Genomic DNA, 13,637 nt, shown 5'->3' on the forward strand with positions numbered 1-13,637 from the left:
TTCCAGATATTTTTTGTAGATATGCAACTCAGCGCTAATGTTGGGCAAAGCAGAGAGCGACAATAATTATGGATCATGTGTTGGCGACAAGGGTCGGAGTTCGAGTCCCGGTAGGGTCAAGAATTTTCTCCACGTCGTTTAGACCCGCTCTGGGGTCCACCCACCCCCCTATCCAATGGGTACCGGCGGTTCATTCCTCGGGGGTAAAGCGACTGGGACGTGAAGTTGACCACTCACGTGCAACTACTGCTGAGGACAAGAAAATGTGGATCTATGCATCCACTCCCCCATACGCCATCATGTTGCAGGGCTTAAGTATTTAAGTACATGGACAACTTTACCTTTTTGTTTATACTTCCGTTATCTCTTAAAGGGAATTTCGTTGTTGTTGTTGTATGGTATTCCTGACGGCACTTTTCGTCTGCTAAGTCAGCAATATCATGGCGACGCAGGAATCTGTTAGGAAAGTGGTACAACAAGTACGACCAATTTTATCCGTTGATCGTAGCGAGGCGAGGAAGAGAGTTTTTAATTTATATAAAGCATGGTATAGACAAATACCATACGTTGGTAGGTATCGTATGTATGGTAAAATAATAATTCAGTAAACATAATCCTAACCAGCACATGAAGTGTTAACAGTTATTTATACTGATTTGCTCGTATATTCCCACAGTATTTTGAAGAGGTAGAAGAATTACTTCTGTCAACTATTGAACGCAGTTCTATTTAACCATGATTGACAGACTGGAGTACACACATGAGCCATCAGAACTGAAGCTAGGTTGAAACAGATTCATATTGAATATTCGAAAATGTATAAATTGGCAGGTATTAATAACATTCTGGCGGAATTGAGCGAAGCCATCTGGGTTTCGTGAACTGAATTCTGTTTTCAATAATGAATCCTTTGTCCTAGTAGTATTTATAACAAAGATGATAAGACAGACATTAATTATCACATTCTGTCATTATTAAATTCTTGTATGTATAAACTTCTATCAAACTTTTAATGTAAACCCTCATTATACAGTGGTCAGCCATCAAGTCTGTTACAAGACTATATCTTTTCCTGTCCCAAGGTCAGTAGGTTACTGGACTCTATCCAAAGACCTATGACAGCAGCAGAGGATGCAACAGTTCTTCTCTCCAATGCAGGGCTAGAATATCCTGGGACCTCTTTAGAGAGGTCTCTGGGTATATCTTTGTCTGGCCCATAGTGGGGCCTGAAGATATTTAGGCACCATTACAGTACTCCCTTCCAACAACTTTAGCTGGGGAGATAGTGACTGCTGTCTCCAGAGTCCTACTCCTTCCAAGGGCTGCCAGTAGGAGGTGGGTAGGGTGATTGCCTAATTAAAGATGTTTAAATAAAACCTATAGAGAAATTCTTAAATATAAACATTTGTTTGATATATTTCTTATTCAGAATTGTCTTAAAGAAGGCAATAATTTATGGCTATTGTTTTGGAAAACACTGTTAGAAAGGTCCGAGAAAGTCTGGAGGGATTTAAATTAAGTAGAATACATCAGCTCGTGGTTCATGTTGATACTTTATTGGACTAGAACAAAAATATTACAAATAAAAAGAAAAAGAACTCCATTACACCGTAGTAAGGGGGTTGGTCTAGAAATAAATTTCAGCAGGCTGAAGGACAAAGTCATAACCTAAAAGTACCCAACAGTCCTGAAAATTTGGCAAAGTTCAAAATTGCATTAAGATATATATATATATAAATTAAGAGCATGCTTACTACTATTCAGTTCAGAATCTTTTTCTCTCCCAGACAATATTTAAAAAACAAAAATTAGGATAATCAAGTGAAGGAGAATGAGATGGGTAGAACATGTAGCCCGTCCATATGCGAGTGAAGATGAAGCATATGAAATTGAAGTGACCTCTTTGAAGACCTAGGCATAGATGGGAGGATATATTAAAATGGATTTTAGATATGGTGGAGGTGTATGGACTGGATTCATATTGCTCACAATAGGGGCAAGAGATGGGCGCTTATAAACATAGAAGTCCCATAAATATGATGACTTTCTTGACTAGTTGAGGAACTGTTAGCTCCTGAAGAAGGGATTGTTATTTCTGTGACGTACCCTACATCACTTATGTATTGGTCTACAGGAAGAATAAAGAGTAGCAGTAGTAACTGTGCTAAAGGCATGAATATTAGAAAAAATAAGTATACAAAAGTGAATCCAATTCTTTATGTCTGTGCTTCTTTGGAATTGACTTTTATTATTTTCTGCTACCCTTTCAGTGGCAGTTCTGTACCTTTTCACCAAATAAAAGGTTCCTGATGTGTTCTTCCTTCTCAATGATGCAAATAGCTTTGTGACATTCAGATGTCACCTATTCTGTCTCATTAAGAAGTTTATTATGAATTTATCATAGAATTGTATATGTAAACAAGTATAATTCTGTACGATTATGTAAAGATGTGAATCATTTTCTGACCTCAGTATATTTAACTTTTCTAGTGATGGACTATGACATCCCAAAGTCAGTGGAACAGTGCCGAGTCAAACTCAGAGAAGAATTTGAAAAGAACCGTCACGTTACAGATATACGAGTGATAGATATGCTTGTTATTAAGGTATGTGTATGACATGTGTTTATATATTCTGTTCACTGTCCTATAGGAGACCAAATTTTGAACCGTGGTGGCTGGACCATTAGACCACCTGCCACTTGAAATACTTTGCCACAACATGAAAAACCTTTGCTTTATTCATGTTTACTGTTATTCAGATCCTTAAGATTGTGGCTTTTCTTGCTGCATAGGAAGCATGCAAATTATTATCTTACTTGCCAGTTTGTACATAAGAACAAAGGGGGGCATGGTGGTAAAGCTTCACACATTCTAGATTTCAGAACTAGGTGGAAGTGAATGGTCAGATTCATATTCTGGCCACTGTTAAGTATTTTTTAATTAAGGTATGTACATTTGTTTAGGCATAATGCTATTGCACACTCAATAAACTTCTGTATAGTTTAAACATAACTTTCATATGCGTTGGAAAACTGAAAAATTCATGTGACTATCTTTATTTCAATATCTGCTTTATTCAGGTGATCTGAAACTGAACGTGCAATATCTCCAAGGTATGCCTTTATAACATTTCAGCTTGAAATAAAGGATGATTATGTTGATGTGATTAACACTTCCACTAAACAGTTGACCTAAAATGCAAACTCTTGTTACATTACTGATAGAATGGTATTGGTGGTGATGATTATGGCTCGCAGAGGGAACCTGCAGCTTAATATGGGCTTCAAACCATAATGGAAACGCTTGTGTTCCTCACAGTCATGAAGTTTCATTTTCATGAGAAGTCTAACACTCTCTCCTTAGACCACCTGGTCCCCAAATTGAAGTGACATCATGGCTAGATCATGTAATATTACCAGATCAAGTTTCTGATAGTGTACTTTTTGTGGAAGTATGTTTATTCACATTATTTAATTTTAAATTTATTTTTGTTTGTTGTTCAGGGCCAGATGGAACTTAAAGAAACTGTTGAAATTTGGAAGCAGAAGGGTCATATAATGACATACTTCAAGGAAACTGTTGAACCAAAACCTACAGACTTCTTGTCTAAATTCTTGGCGGGTCACGAATAAAATCAAGGTATTAGATGGTAAGGAATCAGTCTTGCACAGTTGAACTGTGTAGTGGATTATTAAAAAGCTTATATTATGATAGTCTCTTATTGTACAGATATTAAATGTTATTCTGAATTGACTGTAAATAAATTTTCTTGTATACGTCCTTGCACTTCCTTTTTTTTTTTTTTTTTGCCATAACAATGTCATTTGTAGCTTGCCATCATATATTATATTTGACATTGTTTTGCATTGTATTAAACACTAATGGCAGATTAGAAACATCTTTATTGTAGCTTATAAAAATACAAAGGTCAGATAAAGAGTAGTGGCAACACCTCTGTAGTTCTGAAATTACTTTATTACCGGAGGTAAACACACTAACATTCCTTCAATATAATCGCCCCCCATGTGTACCACCTTCTGCCAAATTTGTGGAAGGTATCATACACCATCAGCACCAGAGGGATCTGAACCCAATTGGCATGAAGGGAAGTCAGGCCTCCCTCCTATCCGAGCGTGCTATGTAATTTGAAAATAGAAAGAGAGAAGCCCAGTTGACACAAAAAGAGGAAGGTATTTTGGGACGAGCTAGAAATTTCTAAAGAAGCAACAGCTTGAAAGTTTGCTTACGCAATTCCGAGAAGGTAAAGTTTATGATGGGTCGCAATCTTAAACCAAACCACTTAAACACTTAAACCAAACCAGCCTGACGCTCTTCTTACTTTTACAAAGAGTCCTATGCTCTAATAAAAGAGAAATCTGTCCAAAAAGACGCTGGAGAGAACCTTTTGTCACTTAGAGAGATGGCCCTCTGACCAGTCATAACTCTCAAACTGTTAAAAATTTCTTCTATAAAGGAGCCGCGAACTGTTTCAATAATCGAGGAAAGGGAGCACTTTTCAACACCCGATTAGTCACGAAGTCAAATGTTTTAGGAATCCAAATATTACCTGCTGTCTTGTAATAGAGAAAGAAATTTAAGACCTTCTGAATATTCTTTAGCAAATTCCCCTTCATTCAAGGTATAAATATCATACAATAACCTTTTTCTCTGGAGTGTAATGAATGTGACAATTTAGGCCTCAAATTCATCACAGACCTACCCCTAGAAGACTGTAAGATTGAACCCCCTCGATCCACCCCGTGTCAGAAAGATCGTGAAAGCGCAAAAACCCAACTTTTGCCGCAAAACAGCTGACCATTGGAGGAATGATAAACTCGATCGAAGCCCCCCCCCATGTTGTCTAAATCCAGCCAACCCGGGGATTTGGAGGATGGCAACGAGGCATTCCCAAAATTTCACAGGACCTCTGAATCTTCAAAAATAGAGAGTTTTTTTTTCGTAAGTCTCACCACAACAGTTAAACTCACCGGATGCGAAGCTAGCCCTCTCAATTGACTGTTAAGTGAAATAATGTCTGAGTATTCGAAAGTTAAATCAGGAAAATTAATATTGAAAAATAAACGCGAGTGAGTGCGAACTGGTAACCTATACAAGTCCCCAAGTGCTACGTAATAGTGCTAACGGTGCATTGTGACAAGGCTTGCAGGAGTGTGTAACCAAGTAACAACAGCCCGCTCATTTTGTAGAATCCAAGCTCTCCCTTATCGAGAGTAGCAAAGTAACGATCTGAGTTGTATCTCAGTGACTTCCAGATTACAAAAACAATAAAGGAAGTGGTACCAAGTGCTTGTGTTTCCAGTGTGTTCTTTTCTCCTCGTCGGAGTAAGGCCCGAGAACGACCTGAGCCAGAGTCTCACTCCACCCACGACTAGCCCAATCACCATCAGTGCCTCATCCCGTCTACCTTTTCCCTTCACTTCGCATCTGTATCCACAGTTGCTGGCGCCCATAGACAAGCCAGGTCAAGTCCTGGACCTGGTACCCCTTTTCCATAGTGAAGAGAAGTGGTGGAGTTGGAGAAGTGGTGAGCCAGGTAAAGCCCGACCTAGCTGCGAGCCCAACGACCAGCGATGGCAGCGGCGACAACAGCAAGAGAAAGGAAGAACGGTAAAAACCCTTCATGGCCAAATTACTGCAACAAGAGTATGTGGACAGGTCAGGTGATCAGGTGCATCCCATGATCCAGATGTTATTTCCAAAAAAACAATGTAGTTTTCCAAGACGACAATACCCCCATTCACATGGCTGGAACTGTTCAGTCATGTTTGGAAGAGCATGAAGGTGAACTTCAGCAACTTCCCTGGCCAACATAATCACCATATCTGAACATTATTGAACTATACTTGTCAGTTTTGGAGACTCAAGTGAGGAACAAATTCCCACCTCCAACACCTCTAAAGCAACCTGAAGATGTTCTTCAAGAAGAATGGTATAAAATTCCACTAGAGACTGTTCAAAACTTGTACGAGTCCATTCCAAGGACTGCAGCTGTACTGAGGTCAAAAGTTGGTCCAGCACCATAATAATAAAGAAATGTGTACAGTATCTGTAAAAAGGTAAGATTGTCCCTGTGCTTAAGGACTACACCATGAAGGTGTATGGGGGAGTGGATGTATAGATTCACATTTTCTTGACCTCAGCACTAGCTGGAGGTGAGTGGTCAGCTTCAAGCCCTGGCAGCTTTACCCCTGGGGAAAGAGCCCCCAGAGCTGGTCTGGATGATTTGGAGAAGATAAAAATCTGGCCACTACCGGGATTTGAATTCCCACTCCACGCCCATCCAGCCCATAGCCAGTCACTATACCAACTACACTGTCGCATATCTGCAGTGTTTCCCTGTTATGTCCTACCCCTGTATATTCTATGGAAGTTTATAAAGCATCTAAATTCAGCTGCATATGTGGACAAATATCTTCAGTAATTTTCAATGTTAGTACATGCCAAGGGGATGCAGCCTAGAAAAGTCTTCTGTGAATATGAAAATAGTTATTTAATTATCACTATTTCTGTACAGCATTTCTTTCACAATAGTGTATGTACAATTTATTTATATTTATAAATCCAAAATCAGACTGCCCTATAGCCAGACATCAAGTCAACACCTGTAACAAATGAATAGGAACAAGATCTATACTTTCCCATTCTTTTCTGGACATTATAATAGTATCACACTGATTTAGTGTTTAGAGTCACAGTGTTTACCAGTAACTCTGACGTAAGTTCTCATACTCTGCGTCAGTCTCTCCAGGCAAACGCCAGAACATGACCTTCAAATAAACCATGATGCCTCCTTCCAGATCATATCTTCTCATCATTCATGATTACTTTTCCATATTATCTGACAGAATTATATCCTATGCAGTTGACACAGTGTTATTAAATAACACCTAAGAATAAATAAATCAATCAAGAAATTCCCTATAAAAGGTTCACCAAGAATAATCACAAAAGTTTACTATGAACTGTATTAGCTAAATCCAATTCACATCTTCAAAATTTCATTCCTTAAGATCCACTTTTTATGTGTACTCCCATTTACAATTAACTCTCCCAAGTAGCCTCTTTCATCATGGTTTTCTTACCAAGTTTTGTATGCATTTATAATTTCTTTTTACAACTGCTGATTTTCTTAATTTAATCATCTCAATGTGCTGTGCTGTGAAAAGTATAAGCTCCTCTTTGGGTAATATTCATTCTTTCTTTATATCATCTCTCGTACACCTAAATATTATCTTTTGCACCCTATTCGATATCATCTATTTCAAACCAATATTCAAATTTTCTCCTGTTAGATTAATCATGAACTATAAACTTGTTGCTGACTTAATGACAAGTTAATTAAAAGTCCATTCACATCTTTGCTTCATTTTAAGAACATACTGATATACAGGTAAGCTGACTACCTGTACAATATAGTTGGAAAAACAGTGGTATGTGTATCACTATAATGCCTGAATGCTATCTTATATAATTTTCACTACCGGTTTGTATGGTTGTAAAAAGGATCCTACATTTTATTAAAAGTGTAGGATTAATAAAGGGTTAATCCAAGAGGAAGCACAATAATCTTTGAAGGTTGCAATGCGGGGGCCGGTTTTTATGGCCCACCCCTAACATACAAACATGGTTGTAAAATGTGATCTCTTACTCTGAGAGAAAAATGAATTTCCAGCGTTGAAAAGAACATGCTAAGTAAACTACAATAGACCCAAAAGAGATAAAGTAAGTGGGGGAATGGATGATATTACACAGTGAGAAATTCCGTACAAGTACACCCTATGTATTCTGAAATTCAGATACAATGGATTAGTATCTGTCAACTGTGTAGTAGCAAGAACTGTTACATGGTGAAAGATACACTCATCAGCATCAGTCTTTGATACCCATACCATTCACTCACGCACAGCTTTCATAGCTTAAAACACATCAGTCTTTGATACCCATACCATTCACTCATGCACAGCTTTCATAGCTTAAAACAACCAACTTCAAGACACAATCTTTTTTGTATATCTTACTGTATTTTTAAAAATGAAAGACCAAGGATCCGAGGGCATTTAGTCTTTAAGGCATAAGTGGGAGGTGAGGAATAACGGTCCTGTGTGTGGTGTTGTCAAGTTACAATAAAGCAACACCGATATGTGTAAGGTAATGTTAACCTTGATCTTTATGTTGTGTTACAACAGACTCCCATAAAGAATTGTATATAATAACACAACAGGACGCATGAAATTAAAATTAAAGTACATATTCCTGTTTGAGCACAACACCCAATGTTTTAAACTTGTATCTCCAAGCATTACACACCATTACTCACTTGCCATTGTATTTGAATCCAAGTAGAGTACTGATACAGCACTTTCTCTGGTTTTGTCTGATTGATGTATTTATACAGGATTCACCCTGCTTCATCCGAATGAATCTCGCCTTTGTGTGGTACTCCTTGAAGCACCTGAGGATCCACAATCCAACAGTGCATTTCTTGCACTTTGTGAGGATGCTCCTCTCTTCCCACATGCAGAACAGACACAACAGTTCATTCTCTTGGCTGAAGGGGTTGGCCAGTGATGTCGACTGGCCTCCTCTAGTCAAGATATTGTAGTTGACAGAGGAGGGGGTCAACTTATGGCACACTGCGGAGGGCCTCTTGCAGCATGTTTCACACAAGGGCAGGAAGAAAGTCTCGATGCGACAGTTTCACACAACAGGATAAAACTGTGTAGAATCATCAGGATCAGTAAATGGAAGAACAGTATCTTTGTCCATTTCCAGGTCCAACAACTGATGCAATAGTTGTTTGTCATTCTGTCCACATTGTCAACATATCCCATGTACTTGTTGTAGTCTGCTACAATTGCTGGTTTTATGGAACTTCCATATTGATCACAGAAATTGCACGTTTATCAGCATATGTACATCTTTCTTGTCACCCCTCACACTAACCCAAATGTCTCCTTCCTTCAGTTCAAGTCTCCTGTTGCATAAGTCTTGCGGTAAGCCCTTATGACTTCATCTGACTGGTACACAGCAACCTTGTTGTAGGTTCGTCAAATAAATCTGGTGATAAAAAGAAATTGTCCATGTAAAGTTTATCTCCAACCCCCTCGATCCTTCTGCAGAGGTCCCTAACTGTGGAATGTGCGACTGTTACATTTTGGTCGGCATATATCTAGTCTTTCCCTACATATACTTTCAAGCTGTAAGTATATCCAGCTGTGTCACAGATCCTGAATATCTTGATTCTGCAACTTTCGGGTTCCTTTGGGATGTACTGTCCAAAAACTACCCTGCCTTTGAATTTTACAATTATTTCATCAACAGCCAAATGCTCTGAAGGATTATAATAATTTTTGTATGCATCATTTAGAGTGTCAAAAATAGTCCTCATTTTCCATAGTTGGTCATAATTGTTGGCTTGCCTGTCAATTTCTATATTGTTTGTAACTGCTCCACTGTCGCTCACTAATTTTAGGTATAATTAGAATCTTTAGTACAAGAATTGCAGATAGCAGGTAATAGTCACCTTCTTGTTTGCAGGAATTCACTTATTCCCAGTCTTACTGTTACACAGGAAGTACTCCTGTGGCTTTTTCTTAGAAATTTTCTCTAAGAGTAACACAGCAGCAAACTTTGAGAACACGATCTCTGACAGGTCCAGTACCTCGTAATTTAAAAGGGGGCATGCTGGAGACCCACGCCAAGCAGGTTATCTGTCAGTGAGCTGTCAAAAACCACGTTAGGACTTTAAGGATCAAAATCCCACACTACAGCTAGCTGACTGGAGATCCAAAAATTGTGTTAACTCCTAGATTTCAAAATTACCCATCAGTGGAATTAAAAGGGACTGACTTAGCTGAGGAATTGACGACCAGGGACCTCAGGGTTTTCAGAGAAGTAAGTCGCTGAGTTCAGTTGTCTGCCAACTCATGAACTGTTTAGATGAAAAATTTGTATCACCGCTGTTCCGGACAAAGCCTAAATTCCACAAGCCAAAGTGTAAACCATTCTGATAACTTCTAGTGTACCAGGACTAAAACTATTTAAGGACTTATATACCAGTATCCACTATATTAACTGTGTGTGTTATTGAGTGAATAAAAGTGTTGATAAATGATCACCGTGTTTTAAGTGCAAAGGTAGCATCGTGTTAATTCCTTCTCTGCCTAAGCGAGGCCTTATCAAATGCTCTGAGGAAGAATCTCAACTTTATTGATAGCTGAACTAGTTTCCTATCACCTTTACCTTACTTTCCTAATTAAACCCATAATTACTGTAAGCCAACACCAGTTGAGCTTACTGGCACCCAACCAAAGAAGAACAAAGGAAAGGAGTGACAATTAACATGCGGCAAGCTAATGGGGTAAAGAAGGTGAGTGAGGGACGGTTATAGAGAAAAGTAGCTCCCAGCAGTGGGCAGCAAAGAGCGGTTAAAGAGAAGTGGCGCCCAGCAATGCTGGACCAAAGAGGTTAAATGTTGTCCGTAAAGCGAAGGAGGCAAAGAAAAAGAAATCTGTCGCACTTCATTGTGTTACTCTAGAAAGGTCAAAAATTATTCAGCAGTCACCCAACAGTCCCTTATTCTCTATCTCTAATGTCATGTCCCATTTGAATAATGATCCCTAGAAACAGAAACATCTCTGAGTTGGTCATGTCGGGGAGGGGGGATGATCCGTCTTCAAGTGTGTTCAGGTACTGGTGATAATATCTGTTAGTCCCACCAGCAGATGGATGATACCTGTGAAATGCAATATGAGAACAAAGAGTCTTGTGTAATCCTTATTCACTTGTGGAGCTTTGTTGAGATTTATCCCCACTGCTCCATTGAAAAAATATTCATAACCCCATGGTGGTGGCTGTATTGGTAGTGGCTGATGAGGTTTCTTGCACTCTTTTGTCTTTGTAGCATCTGTCATGTGCACTGTTCGCTTCATCTTCAGTAAAGCAATCAGAATTTGAATCCCACATAAGTTGCTTTTCAGTTTTATCTTCTTCTAAACATTCTGATGAAACTGAAATTCTGAAATTCATATGTACTGAGAACGGCAATGATGTGCATGCACTTCATATCAGCAAATGTCATGGCGAACATGCACAGTCCACCAGCAGGATGAAATTTTTGTGATGAACATGGAAATGCCATAAAACCAGCAACTGCAATGAGCTGTAACAAGAACACAGGATATACTGACAAAGTGGACAGAATGACAAACACCTGTTCCATCAGTTGTCGGACCTGGAAGTGGATACAGATTCTATATTACATTTACTGAACCTGATGATTCTAAACAGTTTTATCCTGTTGTGTGAAACTGTCACATCGAGACTTTCTTCCTGCCCTTGTGTGAAACATGCTCCAAGGGGCCCTCCTCGTCCACAGTGCCCCATAAGTTGACTCCCTGCTCTGTCAACTACAATATCTTGATTAGAGGAAGCCAGTTTACATCACTGGCCTACCACTTCAGCCAAGAGAATGAACTGTCATGTCTGTTCTGCACATGGGAGAAGAAGCATCCTCACAAAGTGCAAGAAATGCAATGTTGGAATGGATTTTCAGGTACTTTGGCTAGTACCACTCAAAGGCAAGATTCTCTTAGATGATGTAGGGCTGAAGCCTCTATATACATCAAGCAGGTGACAACAAAGAAATGTATGTACATTGAATTTTACTATATTTACAACATGTACACCTAGTTGTCAACTGGTCTCTTCCTTTCAAGTTTGCCAACCCAAATTCTGCATGCATTTCTCTGTTCCCCTTCTATGTGCTAGATGTTCTACTCATTCCTTACACCTAGATTTAATCACATTAACATTATTAGGGGAAGTGAACATATTATGAAGCTCCTTACTGTGTAACTTTCTTCATCCACATGTTAGAAATGCTGTGCTAGCGCTTTAAAGTATACCACAGTCATCTCCTTGCATATGCTTCTCAAGCTATCGTTCATGACCACTGCACAAGTTACGTTATTCTGGACTATTCTGGACAAAGGAACTGTTTGGGACTAACATATGTGTACTGGCCCCAAGCACAGAAAAAACCTTTCAGTATGGTGCTCAGAACCATTTTCTCTTTGACTTCTTCTCTTTGGCATGTTTCGGTACTGCTTCTTCTCGCTCATCGATGTCCTTGTCCACATCAAGCCCAGATTTCAAAGTTTTCTTTTTAGTATGTTTCTCTTTGTCTTTTTTCTTTTTCTTCATCTTTCCATAATAAGAATCTGAATAAGTAACTTCTTCTTGGCATGAAATCTTCCCTTTAGCTGAAAAACAGAAACACAGTTGATAATAACTTTCACTTACAGCATCTGCAAAATGAGGAAGCAAAGCAAAATTCTTGAGGATAATGTTACATCACTGGTACTACAAAGTCTGGGAAAAATATCCTTTATTTGTAAGACTATATAAAATGTTGACAAGCTATGCATCATGACAGAGACAATAATGTCTCGATAAGCTAAACAGGAACAAAGGAAAAGGAAATTTTAGAGACAAATTTGCTTCAACTTCCTCAATATTATGGAATTAAAACAGCAGGTTTCTCTACACATGGAAGAGCTTCACCTGGTAGTAGGCCTACTAAACAAACTGCAAGATGATTACTGAAAAGTTTAACTCTTTGACTGGCAGGTATTTAAATGCCACCCCTGTCCTGGCAGACCCTTTAAGCTTTAAATCACTAAAATGCATGCATTTACTTTTTTTTTTTAAATAACTTCAACAAAAGTTGGTTTTTAAAAACGAAATTTTCAGGAACTAATAAAAAGACAACATTTTATGCAAAAAATGTCTTTTCATACCTTTTTAGTAGTTTTTCTTCGTGTGATAAACACTGAAACATGAAAGTTTGCAGAGAGCCACACCACAGCTTGCACCATGACACTTGTTTCTTTTCTAATCTTGTGCTTAGCACACACACGACACTTTCTCATGGCACCATTCTTCTTCTTGTTACTGGGAGGAACATGGACCATTTTGTGTATTTTCAGGCCACCCTCTAGATGATTTGCTGGGTCCTTCAGTGGTGGTCTTTCCAATGTCGCGGGCGGAGGCGTGACTGCACTTGAGTCTGAAGCAACAGATTCGTCATCCACTTCATTTCTTGACTCTTCTCCCTCTCCACACTGTTTGTTTGGCTCTGTCATTTTTTCTACACAGTCCAATATAAAATCTTTGAATTTGTATTTTCTCTTCTTGTATTTTTCGTTTGTTGTGTTCTTTTTGAATAGAATGAAACTATTCAACGCTACCATTTGCAACAAGAAAAACACCAGTTTCTTTGTCCACTTTACAGTTTTGCGTGAAGAAGGATAGTAATGCAACATTTGATCAGCCCTGTCAACCCCTTTCATATGTTTACTGTAGTCCCCAATTACCTCGGGTCTGCATATTTTTTCTCCTTTGCAATTGGTTTTGGCAGATTCCATGATTTTTGCTGTGTGAAGAGTGGAGATAAGTTTGACATCTCTTTTATCTCTCTATACCTGTATGAGAACCTGCCCCTTCATAGAAAACACAGATTTCCCTTTTTTCAAATTTTCTATGTCATCCTTTAGTTCTCTAGGAGCTCCTCTGTCCATTCTGAAGGTACCACACACATAGGTATTTCTCTGT

At 38.7% G+C, this 13,637-nt stretch overlaps 2 protein-coding genes across 3 annotated transcripts in view; one reads left to right on the forward strand and one right to left on the reverse strand.

The window, feature by feature from the left end:
- The first annotated feature begins 406 nt into the window (after nt 1-406).
- LOC111868195 (NADH dehydrogenase [ubiquinone] 1 alpha subcomplex subunit 6) lies at nt 407-3,788 on the forward strand. Its single transcript, XM_023858632.2, has 3 exons — nt 407-570; nt 2,491-2,606; nt 3,506-3,788. Exons 1-3 carry the CDS (start codon nt 441-443, stop codon nt 3,632-3,634), a joined length of 375 nt encoding a protein of 124 aa, XP_023714400.1. The 5' UTR covers nt 407-440; the 3' UTR covers nt 3,635-3,788.
- Nucleotides 3,789-10,423: 6,635 nt separating this feature from the next.
- The window catches only part of LOC111868198 (MICAL-like protein 1), a 75,725-nt gene continuing 72,511 nt past the window's right edge, over nt 10,424-13,637 (reverse strand). For both annotated transcript variants that reach the window (XM_023858637.2, XM_023858638.2), the window contains exon 11: nt 10,424-12,286. In XM_023858637.2, the coding sequence (XP_023714405.1) occupies nt 12,081-12,286 (206 nt within the window). In that variant the 3' untranslated portion in view covers nt 10,424-12,080. The remainder of the gene's footprint in view (nt 12,287-13,637) is intronic.

Source organism: Cryptotermes secundus, unplaced genomic scaffold (genome assembly GCF_002891405.2).
Source record: "Cryptotermes secundus unplaced genomic scaffold, Csec_1.0 scaffold146, whole genome shotgun sequence".
In the NCBI taxonomy this organism is placed as follows: Eukaryota; Metazoa; Arthropoda; class Insecta; order Blattodea; family Kalotermitidae; genus Cryptotermes; species Cryptotermes secundus.

Bases quoted from the DNA above. Each gene is read 5' to 3' on its own strand.
- LOC111868195 (XM_023858632.2), top strand. From the start codon at position 441: ATGGCGACGCAGGAATCTGTTAGGAAAGTGGTACAACAAGTACGACCA. The intron at 571-2,490 runs GTAGGTATCGTA...TAACTTTTCTAG, and splicing joins TAGACAAATACCATACGTTG to TGATGGACTATGACATCCCA. The intron at 2,607-3,505 runs GTATGTGTATGA...TTTGTTGTTCAG, and splicing joins TAGATATGCTTGTTATTAAG to GGCCAGATGGAACTTAAAGA.